At 41.0% G+C, this 13,394-nt stretch overlaps 2 protein-coding genes across 8 annotated transcripts in view; one reads left to right on the top strand and one right to left on the bottom strand.

Moving 5' to 3' along the window:
- LOC141995939 (uncharacterized) overlaps positions 1–13,394 on the bottom strand; it is a 181,444-nt gene that overhangs the window by 82,066 nt on the left and 85,984 nt on the right. For 4 of the 7 annotated variants that reach the window (XM_074967490.1, XM_074967492.1, XM_074967489.1 and 1 more), the window contains 3 exons: positions 12,730–12,848; positions 12,164–12,319; positions 181–580 (listed from right to left, as the gene is read on the bottom strand). In XM_074967490.1, the coding sequence (XP_074823591.1) occupies positions 181–577 (397 nt within the window). In that variant the 5' untranslated portion in view covers positions 578–580; positions 12,164–12,319; positions 12,730–12,848. The remainder of the gene's footprint in view (positions 1–180; positions 581–12,163; positions 12,320–12,729; positions 12,849–13,394) is intronic. The other 3 variants (XR_012641444.1, XR_012641445.1, XR_012641443.1) reach the window with 1 other exon arrangement.
- Positions 1–13,394, top strand: part of LOC141995938 (sodium channel protein type 2 subunit alpha-like) — a 286,439-nt gene that overhangs the window by 242,565 nt on the left and 30,480 nt on the right. The window contains exons 21-22 of the mRNA XM_074967488.1: positions 6,989–7,143; positions 9,408–9,581. Of these exons, the coding sequence (XP_074823589.1) occupies positions 6,989–7,143; positions 9,408–9,581 (329 nt within the window). The remainder of the gene's footprint in view (positions 1–6,988; positions 7,144–9,407; positions 9,582–13,394) is intronic.

Here is a 13,394-nt window from a genome sequence, read left to right as displayed (position 1 = left end):
AGGCTTTGGGAGTACATCCAGGAGAGCTTTATGGAGATGTCCCTGGAGGATTTCCGCTCCATCCCCAGACACATTAACAGACTTTTCCAGTAGCTGTACTGGCTGGGAATGCCACGGCAAATTAATCATTAAACACGCTTGCTTTTAAACCAGGTATACTATTTAAAAAGGTACACTCACCAGAGGTCCCTTCTCCGACTGGCGGGTCCGGGAGGCAGCCTTGGGTGGGTTCGGGGGGTACTGGCTCCAGGTCCAGGGTGAGAAACAGTTCCTGGCTGTCGGGAAAACCGGTTTCTCTGCTTGCTTGCTGTGAGCTATCTACAACCTCATCATCTTCCTCGTCCCCAAAACCTGCTTCTGTGTTGCGTCCATCTCCATTGAAGGAGTCAAACAACATGGCTGGAGTAGTGGTGGCTGAACCCCCTAAAATGGCATGCAGCTCATCATAGAAGCGGCATGTTTTGGGCTCTGACCCGGAGCGGCCGTTTGCCTCTCTGGTTTTCTGGTAGGCTTGCCTCAGCTCCTTAAGTTTCACGCAGCACTGCTTCGGGTTCCTGTTATGGCCTCTGTCCTTCATGTCCTGGGAGATTTTTACAAATATTTTGGCATTTTGAAAACTGGAACGGAGTTCTGATAGCACAGATTCCTCTCCCCATACAGCGATCAGATCCCGTACCTCCCGTTCGGTCCATGCTGGAGCTCTTTTGCACTTCTGGGACTCCATCATGGTCACCTCTGCTGATGAGCTCTGCACTCACCTACAGCTTGCCACGCTGGCCAAACAGGAAATGAAATTCAAAAGTTCATGGGCCTTTTCCTGTCTACCTGACCAGTGCATCTGAGTTGAGAGTGCTGTCCAGAGCGGTCACAATGGAGCACTGGCCAATACCGTCTAATTGCATCCACAGTACCCCAAATTCAACCCAGCAAGGCCGATTTCAGTGCTAATCCCCTTGTCGGGGGTGGAGTAAGGAAATAGATTTTAAGAGCCCTTTAGGTTGAAAAAAAGGGCTTCGTCGTGTGGACGGGTGCAGGGTTGAATCGATTTTAATGCTGCTAAATTCAGCCTCAACTCCTAGTGTAGACCAGGGCTAAGGGTTAATGTTTGTGAGACTCATGGAAGTAGTGAGTCTTTTGGAGGCATTTGAATGAGGAGAGAGTGGGGGCTTTGCACACTAGGATTGATATTTCATGCAGAGGGGCTACAGGGAGGAAGACATCAGGCTGTGAGTGAGAGAAAGAAAGTGGCAAGGCTGGTGTTGGAGAGGAGGCAGTGAGGGGGACACAATAAGAAACAGGATCCAAGATGTGTGCAGTGGTGCTGTCTAGCTTTCAAGGGCAAGGACAAAATGTTGATACAGTAGGGTACGAAGAAGTAGCAGAGGTGTTCAAAGACAGGAGACTTGTGGGGTCATCTACAGATGAGGATGGCATTTTTAACAGCTGTGTAATTTGATAAAATGAAGGGAAAGGCACTATAAGAACATAAGAACGGCCATACTGGGTCAGACCAAAGGTCCATCTAACCCAGTATCCTGTCTTTTGGCAGTGGCCCATGCCAGGTGCCCCAGAGGGAATGAACAGAACAGGTAATCACCAAGAGATCCTTCCCCTGTTGCCCATTCCCAGCTTCTGGCAAACAGTGGGAACTATGAAAATACTAAAAACTAACACTGTGGGAATCAAGGAGGCCAGAGAGGATGAGGCTGCAGATCTTCCCAGTGCCGGCGCCTGGCCACCTTCTTCCCCTGCCATAGCAGTCTAGCAGGGAATCTGTTGCAAACGTACCTTCACAGCATTTTTCAAAACCTGTTCCCCTCCCCCTGAAATTTTTGTCCATTTACCTCATACCCGTCTCATCCTCTCATCCATCTGCTGTTGCACAGCTTCTCTCTTCATTCATCTAATGACAGCACCACCCACCTTTGGAATTCAGATGAGGTCCACTGTTTTTGTGGGGGGATCCAGGACTAAGCCCTCCCTTCAGCTCAAACCTGGGCTGGAGGGGGGAGAGAACCCTGAAAGGACCCAAACCTTCCCTCGTAGATACTAAAGTGGGTCCTCAGCTCTTGGGGGAAGAAGCAGTGCTCCCTTTCCTCCCACTATGAATTGGAGGATTTTCATGACGCTGAGGGGTAAGTTTTTCAAACCCCAGAGACTCCAGGTCCCAAAAGGGCAAAAGCATGTGTGTTCTTCACAAGGCAGCAATTAGTGTTGTTAATGAACAGGTGGGGTGAAAATCAGAGGTTCAGCCCCTCTTCTACGCTGCAGCATGACTGGGCATGCAGAGTAGCCTGTTACTCCTGTGAAGCCTTCCCTCAGCCAGAAGTGTAATGGGAATTGTGCCTGTCTGAGTTTCTGCCCAAGAACCTTGCTCTGCCAGGTAAAGAGGCTCAGTTTTCAGGCAGCAGCAGAATGGGAATTGTGTCTTTTGATTATCAGCCGTAATCCTTTTTTTTTTTTTTCCCAGGGAAGGGGGCTTTGAGTTTGAAAGGCTGGGAAAGGGTCTTTCTCTCCACCCTTCCCCTACTCCACAGACTGGCTTCACACTAAAGCATAAGAAGCATGTCAGGCAGCCTGTGACCAGAACAGAGACTCATCAGGATTCCACGCCCTGCAGAACTACACCATTAGAGGAGTAAATGGGAAATCCCTTCCAATGTTCAAAAGGACCCCTGAGTTACTGAGTAAAGCCCTGAGTAGTAATAGGCTGCATCTGCAGTACTTGGGTGCTTGCCAGCCTGGGGGAGCAGGTAGGCAACCTTTTAGGCTCCTAGGGACATCTAACAAGCTACTTCCACAACTGAAGTATTTGTACCGGTACCCCACTGTGGTGGTATGGTCCCCAGGCCAGGATGAATAACATGCTATCTGTCCTCTGTAAATAGCCAGAGGAGCTACCACACATGCACCATTAGGAGAGAAGGAAAGGAAAAAAACTGCAGGACTTTCCCAGGACAGGGTGCCAGTGGCTTACAAGGAACTTACTAACATTAGTGAAATGCCTTCCTTTTCAAGCAATATTAAATACATAGTTTCTGGCAGATGCGTTCTAAAAGGACATCTGATTAAAATCAAGTGTTAAACTAAAATGTGATATGAAAACAAAGAAATTTCATAAGATTTGGGAGCCTAAGTTTGGTGCAGCAGTAGCTTCACCAGCGAAACACTTTCAGAAGGAAAATTACTTCCAAAAGACCACATAGATCATAAGAGTGATGACACAGAATACAGCAGTTTCAAAGCTGCAGCTATCACCATTTAGACCAAAAGTTTTTCATATATTTAGTAAGGAAAGCCTACTCAGTAGAAAGCAAGTAGCTCATCATCTAGGGGTATGATCCTTGTGACATCTGGGGCTCTTTTCTTGTCAAACCCTTGATGTGATTTGTGACCAGAGCAATGGCTTTTAACTTGCTGGCCGCAAGGAAGCCATGTTACACCCTGAGTAGCAATCAGTCATCCTAAATAGATACCTTATACATCCAAATGCACAGATCAGACAGAGAAGTTTGGGAAAACTTCAGATAAGTTAGTAGCTGAGAATACAGAGAGGCCTCAGACCTCACTATCAAAGCCAGCATAGCAATCTACTGGTTGCTACTAGCAGCAAGGATATTCAGGAAGACACTATTACCATGGCAGAGGGAGAAATCTGAAGCAGAAGCTTCCAAAGAAACCTGGATAGATTTTTCTCCAAACCAATGATATCCTCAGCACGACAAAGACAAAATGAGCATTTGTGTATAAGAGGTCACAATTTCTGTACAAGACTCTTTCTTCTGATCCACCCTTTCTGCCCTCAGAATTTTAAGTAACAACTAGCAGTAGTCACAGCAAGGTACAGGTCATAAATTAGAAACCTATATCCTTTCATAGACAATAAGCTAGTCAGTGTCCTGCCCAGAGAAGCTGACCATTGATAACTGGAAAGCTGATGGAAAGGACTCATGCCCACCAGTTCTTCAAAATCAAGAAGAGCTTCTGAACCCAATGCAAAGAATTGCTCACCCATGGGTCAAAACAGACATAGCTCTGGCCATAATTTTACCAACACAACAAAGAATTGCAAAGATCCAAAATTTCACTGCATTGATCATTCCCTGGCAGAGGTCATCCATAATCTATTATTTCCAAAGCTAGGATTGCTAGTGCCATGCATTGGCTTCATCCCTTGAGTGGGCTTCTCTGAATCACTTTTTGAGGTCCTTTTTGCACACTCCTGATGCCATGCAATGCATTAGGTGTCATTCTCAGATGGCATCTGAATTGTCCTTTGTGGAACAGGTAAGTACAAATAATGTACTCTAGACCCTTGTGTACTCACTATGGAAGCAAGCCTTGCAGTATGGGTAGCATACTTGGCAGACATATTTCCAAAATCTCGAAGTACACATTCTTTAGATCACTTTGACAGTTCTACAAGTGGTATGTTTGAACAAAAAAATAAACCCCACCAAACCCCCAGCAGACATGGCCATGTGAAATTGAACCATGTGGCCACGTGGTTATAGTCCAATATCCTGTGTATGACAGTGGCCAGTATCAGCTGCATTTCAAACTATTTCATTAAATCAGTGGAAACTTGTATCTGGAAATGCTCTTAAATCAATTTAAACCTGTTTCATATCAGTTTAGCTTGCCTATGTAGGTTTTCTTTTCATATATAGATATCTGTTGTTTAGTTTGGCCTCAAGATTATCCTGGCATGAATGTTGTGATATGTTCAGTGTTATCAGTTCTTGCGATATTTGATGTTTTCCTTAAAGCCCCACCCTGTTCCTGAAGTTATGTTAACGAAATCTCAGGCTTTTTTTTTTTTTAAAGTTTCTAGCCCTCCTAGATGCAGCAGAATGCTTGAGTGCACCCTAAAGACTCAGAAACCAGAAAACACAAAATGAACCCAAAATGTAGTATTCTTTTAAATTTCATGATATTTAATCCACTCTCATTATGTTTGAGGCCTGACTCATGATTCTGGAACATTTGAGATTGGCAATACTGTATCTGGTCAACATTTCAGATACCCCCTTCCCCTCCCCCCCACCCCACATCAGACGGGGAGGAAAGTAAGTGATGTTTGATTGGACTAAAAAGAATGATACCTTAACTCCCTGGTGATGAGTAGAGAAGAGAGTCAGAGCGGGCCTCTCCTTATATGCAAATGCATGAAGGAATATGCGAAAAGGAGAGGAGTGTCTCTCAAATTGACTAAATGATAATTTTCTGACATGTAATAGATTTCCAGTTTTCAGAAATTTTCTTCCTGTATGAATTCAGAGGTTGATTCCTATTGTATTACATTTGACTTGGCTAGAAATCTGGAATGCCTTTTACTGTCTCAATTATCTTTTGATCCTCAATCACTTGGTGGTTACATTCTGTAAGTATGAACTCATGGCCTTTCCTCTAGATTTATTCAGAAACAACAACAAAATCCTTCTCCCTCCAAAAAGATACAATATTATCTTACAAGAGCAACAAAGTATGTTGATGATGGGAGATGTGGAAAGGAGGGGTGCACCAAAATGTGGTTTCAGTGCTGTGTCTGCATAAAATTAGTGAATACCATTCTCAGATCACATTCAGGCTGACACCACTGGTGATGATTTACAAACAGGGAAGTAAAATAGCCCAGTCTTATTCATTTTTATTCCAGTAGGAGAAAAGGGAAACGTAATAGTGTTCTCCAAATTGGGAGGAAAAACAACAACAAAGGAACAAAATCAATAGGACTACTTGCATAAGCAAAAACGTGAGCAGAAATATAACCCCAAATCACCAAGGAAGTGCGTTAAGTTTCAAAGTTGGTGTCAAAAGTAATAGGATTTAAAACAGAAAAAGAACAATGCCAAAAAAGATAGCTATGGTGCTGACATTTCACACCAGTCAGCATTTATCTTTGATGTCTGCAACAAGGTGGATTATGCAGGCGTTTAAATATTTCTGACAGGAACTAAATATTTTAATCATCCAGCTTGCTGAGATTTCCTGATGTGGAGAAACCATAATTAGCGTGTGTATAAATTCTGTTTTTTTCTCCCACTGAAAAATATATTGAATATCACTATTATTTTGTGCACATGTACAACAGAATTGTTATTTACAAGTTGTAGCATTCAAGTAAACCTCTTGGAAAAAGGTTCATAGAAATTGAAAGGGGAACTATCAAGGTAAAATCATTTTTGAAATAAAAGTTTGTTATTAATTAAAAGTCAAATCCTGCAGCGACTTGTGCCATACATAACTTCACTTTATCCAGTGGGATTACTTATGTGAATAAATATTTGCAGAATTGGGTTTGATGGGATAAATGGTGCAAAACACTTACTACACTATTTGCTGCTGTTGAGTAATCTGCCTATGGAACTACCCACAATAGTAAGCCCTACAACTGGTAAATCTTGGTAGGATCTGGTTCTTAAACTTAGTAGATATAATTAAAACAGCATTTTAAAAAAATCTAATTTATTTCCGACTCTAATTTTTTAGTAGAGAAAATATTTCCACAAAAGGAAACTTATTTTCATGTTAGGCTATACAGAAAGTTGATTCCACCCCCTCACCAAAAAAAACTACATTTTGAGTCCAAATTACTAGACTGACCATTTTACAATATCCTAGTATATAATTACACTGTTTTAATTAAAAATACTGTCATATTTTCTTAGGGACCAATCCTACAAAAACACACGTGGAACATATTCATATGAGTGAAGTTACTCATGTATAAATGTCTACAGGATCAGTCCTTTAGTCTCTGCCTTTTGGTAGCTACGATTTGTTTTCTAGTTCTGTATGTACATTTTATAAAAAAGTTGTAAATGAAAGTGAGCTCAACTATATCACTGTCTCTGATTCCCTGTTTGATGTAGAGTCAGGAGGATAGCAGAAACTTAGTATCAAAATTTAACTTGTCAGCAGTGATTTACTATTTCAAAATAATATCACAAATTGATTTGTCAAAATTTATTGTCCTGATTACTAGGCTGTGTACGGAAGTTCAAATTCTGTCAAGTCAGCCTAGAAGATAAGAAAGGAAAAATCTGGTGGAATCTTCGAAAAACCTGCTATAAGATAGTAGAACACAACTGGTTTGAAACCTTCATTGTCTTCATGATTCTCCTCAGCAGTGGTGCTCTGGTAAGTGAAATGTGTAACAGGCATAATATTTCTGAGAGAAAACACCCTTTAGAAGAGTGGTTAATCAAAGAGATACGTATAGCACAGGTTTTTTTCCACTAGGAAAAAAATGATTTTTAAAAAATATTTTAATAAAAAATGTCTCATCTGGGGACACCCAGAATTTCCTTATCCTACCATTTAATAGAGGTTAGTTCTTCACACTGTTCTGGCCAGAGCTTGTATTAGGGTCGGGTTGTGAGTGTGTAGAATTTCTCTTTCAGCATTCTGGCTGGCTGAGACCCGAATACTTGCAGGAGCATTGGGAAAATACACACAAAAATAGAGGCTGTAACACCTGTACATATGTATGAATTCAGACCTTCGCTAGACCACTTTCTTTTCCTTATTCGGTATCTAGCCATATCCTCTTTGTAGTCTCTGTCAGCCCTGTCCTTGGTTGCTGAGAATACAGTAGCAGAGATGTGGCTGCCCTATGTGTGTAACTCTCTTTCCCTCCTTGTGTACCTCTGTGGGGCCAGCCACAATCTAGCTTTTATTATTTTATGGGGAAATGGGAGTGGTGGTCAAACCCAGATTTTGTAAAAGTCTGATCAGATGAAAAAGAAAACAAATATAAAATGACATGTAAAAACTCTTATCAAGGTTCTTGGATCATACTCCTGTATAAATTCCTCCAGCCAAATTCCTCTCTCTCTCCCAGCCTTCTGGGTGTCTTTTACTGCATAGAGAGAGCTCATAGATTTTAACTTGTTCTTTATCATTGCTGCCTTTTAATTTGTCAGATTACCTTCAGCTCTGTCTACCCCTTGCCACTGCACACACAGAATTCTGGGGTAATGTTGTAGTAACAAAAACGTCAGCAGTTGAGATCATTGTGACAAATTGGTAGATAGCAGGTGGGAGGAACAGTTGGACTGCAAGATGATGGGGAGGGGAGGAGAGTTTTCGGTGTAAGAAACTGCAGATGAGTGCATGGTTGGGGAGCTGGTTTTAGAGAATAGGACTAATGGGGTCCAGGCTGTCAACTTCCATTTAGGAGCAAGAGTCCATGGGTAGACATGGGAGGGTGACAGGTGAACCGCGTGATTTTGGTGGTTGACTAGACAGCAACAAGATGCTTTTTTTTTTTTTTAAGGAACAATGCTTGCAAACGCTTTAAAAAAATCCCACAATGGTGTAGCAAGGACAAGGAATCCCTAGACAAGGAATCCCTGTGAACTTTCAGGGCCTAACTTTCAGTGATACAGATTACATAGATGTGTATTTCTTATAAGCCCAACCTTTCCCTTAGGGCATGACTCTAATTTAAAATTGATATTTCTGATGTGTCGTTTCTAGGCTTCATGACTGCTTGCTAGGCATCCGGTAACAGGGTATAGGGCATTAACTTGCTTCTCACCAAATTAATAAATCATCTTCTGGGCCACTTAATTTCTATCAAATTAAATTTCTTGTATGAAAAGTTCTATTTGTGTAAGTAGTAACTTTGACTAGTAGAGGGTATTTTTTATTCACATATTAGAAACAGATCTTCGTATCCATGTTTTATAAGGATAAACCATTGTTACATAATTGTCCTAATTTCCTTGCACAGTCAACATATGAGTTTCACTTTAATTACCCATTTACCCTCCCATTATTTTTTACACACCTACCTACCCAGCCTAGTCTGGCAAAATTCTCCAAATTACATTTTTTAAAAATTCTCTAGGTTTGTAGCCAAAATCTCATAAGCTATTCATTTATTTTGACACTCTATCATACATCCTGCTTGTGTCTTAAAAAGAGATACCTGGAAACAAGTGTCTGTTTATATTTCCTGTAGTTATTCACTGCATGAGCTGTCATTTGAGGGTTAGGGATGTGTCAGTTACAGTATACGGCACTGGGTCATTGTGCCTCATTTCTTCTTGCCCCATACTTATTGCATACTTTTGTGAGCTGCAAGTATTCATGTGTAATATTGCCTTATGCACTGAATTGAGATTTGGCTTGTCTGAGTTACAGGGTCTGTGTCTGGGATGCCAGTAGACAGTTTTCTAAAAACCTTTGGATTGTTGTAGATCACTCCCATCACCATGTACCAAAGACTTAAATCTCAAAAATATATTTTGTAATCAGTGATAAATACTACCTTCAGAAAACATCCTGAATTGGAAAGTGACTTACCTTTTCCTTTTCATCTTCGGCCCATGCAGCCTAAATTACAACTTGCAAAGGCTTATGAATACTGAACTTGAATACTATTTGTTTGTTCACAGGCTTTTGAAGATATATATATTGAAAAGCGTAAGACTATCAAGATCATGCTAGAATATGCTGATAAGGTCTTCACTTACATCTTCATTCTGGAAATGGTGCTAAAATGGGTCGCCTATGGTTTTCAAACCTATTTCACCAATGCCTGGTGCTGGCTGGACTTCCTGATTGTTGATGTATGTACTGTATTTTCTAAATAACCTATTTTTACTCTTCTGTAAGTTAGCCATCCTACATAACTCATTGTTAGTGACATGTATAATGAGGACAGTATTCTGGGTTAAAAATGACCAAAAAATCACGACTGGTGAACATTTCCCTGATGCCTTGTGGTTATTTAATGACTCATTAAAACTGCATTTGTATGTTCCATTTCATTCTGCATCTTCTGTTTGTTTTCAGCAGTAATCCTCATGTTGATTTTCTAGCATTCCTGTTCGATGAGGTGGCAAGACAACTTTAAATATAACCTCTACCATTTTTCAGCCACTTCTGACCTTCTAAAGCAGTGATGGGTAATCTGCGGCCCACGGGCCACAAGAGTAATCCACTGGTGGGCCGCCAGACAGTTTGTTTACATTTGCATGGCCGCCCGCAGCTCCCAGTGGCCACAGTTCACCATTCCCGGCCAATGGGAGCTGCGGGAAAGTGCAGGCCGCAGGAACATGCTAGCCACCACTTTCTGTAGCTCCCATTGGCCGGGAACGGTGAACTGCGGCCACTGGGAGCTGCGGGTGGCCGTGCAAATGTAAACAAACTGTCTGGTGGCTCGTAAGCAGATTACCCTGACAGGCCGCAGGTTGCCCACCAGTGTTCTAAAGCTTATATTGGGAACTAAATCTTTCTCACTTTTGGCTTGGCTTTTCTCCTCAGTCTCAGTTTTGGCTTGGCTTCTGTCTATATTGTCTCTCTGAATACTATACTTTAAAACAGAAGTGATCTATTTTTATGGGTAATAGAATTACTGTTTTACTGCTAGCTATGATAAAAAACATAGATTGGTATCTTCATAAGCACCTATATGACTTAGGAGCACTAATCACTGGGATTTGCACTCCAAAGTCATTTAGGAACTTTCAAAACTCCCATGCGTATATTTTATTTTATGACGTCTACATGAGTTCATACTCATGAGTTCTTTCTGTCTTTGCAGACATTGGGAAAAATTCAAACAAACTGACAAGGCCACACAAACTCTGGAATCCTGCCAAAAGTTCTAAATCTGCAACCAGCAGCAGTTCAAGCATATCCCTTCCTTTCCTGTAAATACTTGGGTTTTTAGTTGTTGGGTCTCTCTTTTTTTATGTTTGTTTATTTATGTTCTTTGCTTCCACAGATAAAGCAAGTTAGTAGTTCAGCTTCTCCCAACCAATTTGTTTTAGAATTTTATTTTTTGTTCATTTTTATACAATAATGATCTCATTTCAGATTCTAACTCCTCTCTCCCTCTCCTCAGCTGAGAAATCATTAGAGCATTGAAACTCTAACCTTATCTTCTGGGTTTCCTTTGCCCATCTATCTAGGTAAAGTCCCTCCCTCACCACTGCAAAAAAAGTATAAGATTAACTCCCCTTTCTGAGACAGAGGCAGTGACTCATAAGACACTTAAAACAGATGATGTGACTCCTTCCCCTCTTTCCTGTTCCAACAGCTCTGTTCTTCAGAAGAGGAAACTATCTGTTTGTGCCATGACCACAAGCTCTGGACAGCTGTAACACTAATGCCCACAAGGCAGTGCCTTTAACCCCATAAAAGTAGAGGAAGGAGGTCTCAAAATAAGGGAAACTATCTTCTTCAAACAAAATTAGAAACGGGTTTTCTCATAATCTCCTTTGAAGACTGCATAGGATCCAAATGGGGACTGCTGATTAAAACTAAAATGTTGAATGAAAACATTGGGTAATTTCATAAATAATGGGAAGCTAGTGATTTCCCAGCTATACTCATCCATGGCTCAGCTGCTAGGATTGCTGTGCCATGGTAGAATTCCACACAATATATCTCCAGAAATCCATGATCTTTAATTTTCCATTTCTATTTGTCCATCGAGGCCTGCTTTTTAATAGATACTACCCCCCCCACCCCCAACACAGATTTTGGAATTAGTATCTCCATCTATTTAAAAAAAATAAAAACCCGGAACCCTGCATCTCATGAAGATAAAGTACCTTTCCAGAGACATCCTTGGTAGGAAGGTGATACATGGCCTGCCCCTACCCTTGCTTTTTAAGACATTATCTTTGAGATTAGGAAAACCAAGACACAGGGAAGAGCCAACTGTCAGAAAATGCAGTGTCATATAATTAAAATTCTGAAAATCTAATGAAGCAGTGGCGTCCTTTGTGAAAGACATGGTGGCTTCTCAGAAACCCAGTCGGCAAAATGCACTAGAGATACTCTGAGGCTTCTCAGCTGCTTTTCCCAACACAGCAACAATATGGTGATCCTGGACGACAGGTCCATGAACAGCTATTAGCCAGTGTGGATAGGGAACCTACCTGCTCTGAGTGTCCCTAGCCTCGGTTTCCAGAAGCTGGGAGTGGATGACAGGGGATGGATCACTCAATGATTGTCTGTTCTGTTCATTCCCTATGAAGCACCAGGCATTGGCCACTGTCAGAAGACAGGATACTGGACTAGATGGATCTCTGACCTGACCCAGTATGGCCATTCTTATATTCTTATGATAACCATAAAGCTATATTGTTCCCTTTAAATATGAGGAAATCCTCACAGTGCTTCATAATATTTCACTCACCACTTCTTGAATAGTAGATTCCTAAGGTGTTTTGCTATGAGAACTTTTCCGCCAACTCAGTTGCCAGGCACCAGTTTAGTTAAGACTGAACTTTTTTGTGTGTGCTCTTCATAGTTGATAGGATCTAAAGTCTTCAGGAAAAGTTGGAAGAAATAGCTGCAGAAAATACAAAGAAGTATAAGCATTCTCTCCAAGCTTCTGAACAGCTCAGGAGCTGGCAGTCCTCTAGTAACTGTATCCAACATAAATATTCCATTGGTATTCTGGCTCTCTGCAAGAAGTAGATATTGGAACAGAAACTTCAGGAGAAGTCCCAGGTAAAATTCAGTTGAAATTTCTTCCATCAAAACATCAGCATGACTATGCCCTTACACATCTCAGGCCCATTATAAGTTTGAAACAGCTACTTTTACGCTACTCCAAATGCACAATAAAGCTATGCATTCAACGGGACCTGAGGTTTTCATGCATTGAGGTCCCACCAAAGACTTAACTGCACATAAGAAAGTTACCAGTGTAAACACTAAAATCACTTAGTAGTTGATATGCTCGCAAATAAACTTTACCAGCAGTACTATACTTCTCACTGTTGAACCAAAAGGAGTCTTGTTATAATGGAGTCTTCAGCTGCAACTGGACCAGAATTCTCATAACAGATGCAAGCCTTGTAGGATGGGGAGTACACCTAGAAAACCAGATAAGTTAAGGGTCCTGGTTACACACAAAAAGAAAAAGTATAACTATCTGATAACAATGCTAGCTGTTAAATTTTTGAAAAGCATTGCCAGCCCCAATCTTCTCATGCTTTTACATATTTTTATTTTACTCTTGGCTATGAGACGTTTTCTTCTGCTTTTCTTTACTGCTGGATATTCTTGTTGCTGAAAATGTCATGAGGTAGAATGGTGACTTTCTTACTTGGCAATATGCATTCATTGTCTGACATCTTTCCTACAGCTACTACTGGAGTTTAACTTTTTGGAGGTATAATTTTTTTGTGATTGTAGTTTAAAACATTTTAGAAGTCTGTTCTGCAATTTTCCTATAAATAGCTGTCTGTTTAATAATTTATAAGTTTCTACACTTTTTGGTAGGATCCAGAGTTGGTGTGTCCTCTGAGACAAACTTTGATTTAATTTGAACTGCACCTAATCTCTGCACATATAAAAGGAATGCAGGGGAATGATTGGTGTAGATGCCAATTTTAGAAAGGAACTGTATTAGGTAAATA

This window comes from Natator depressus, chromosome 11, assembly GCF_965152275.1.
Source record: "Natator depressus isolate rNatDep1 chromosome 11, rNatDep2.hap1, whole genome shotgun sequence".
NCBI classification, from domain to species: domain Eukaryota; kingdom Metazoa; phylum Chordata; order Testudines; family Cheloniidae; genus Natator; species Natator depressus.
The sequence above is the reverse complement of the archived record's forward strand: the minus strand, read 5'-3'. Positions and strand labels throughout refer to the sequence as shown.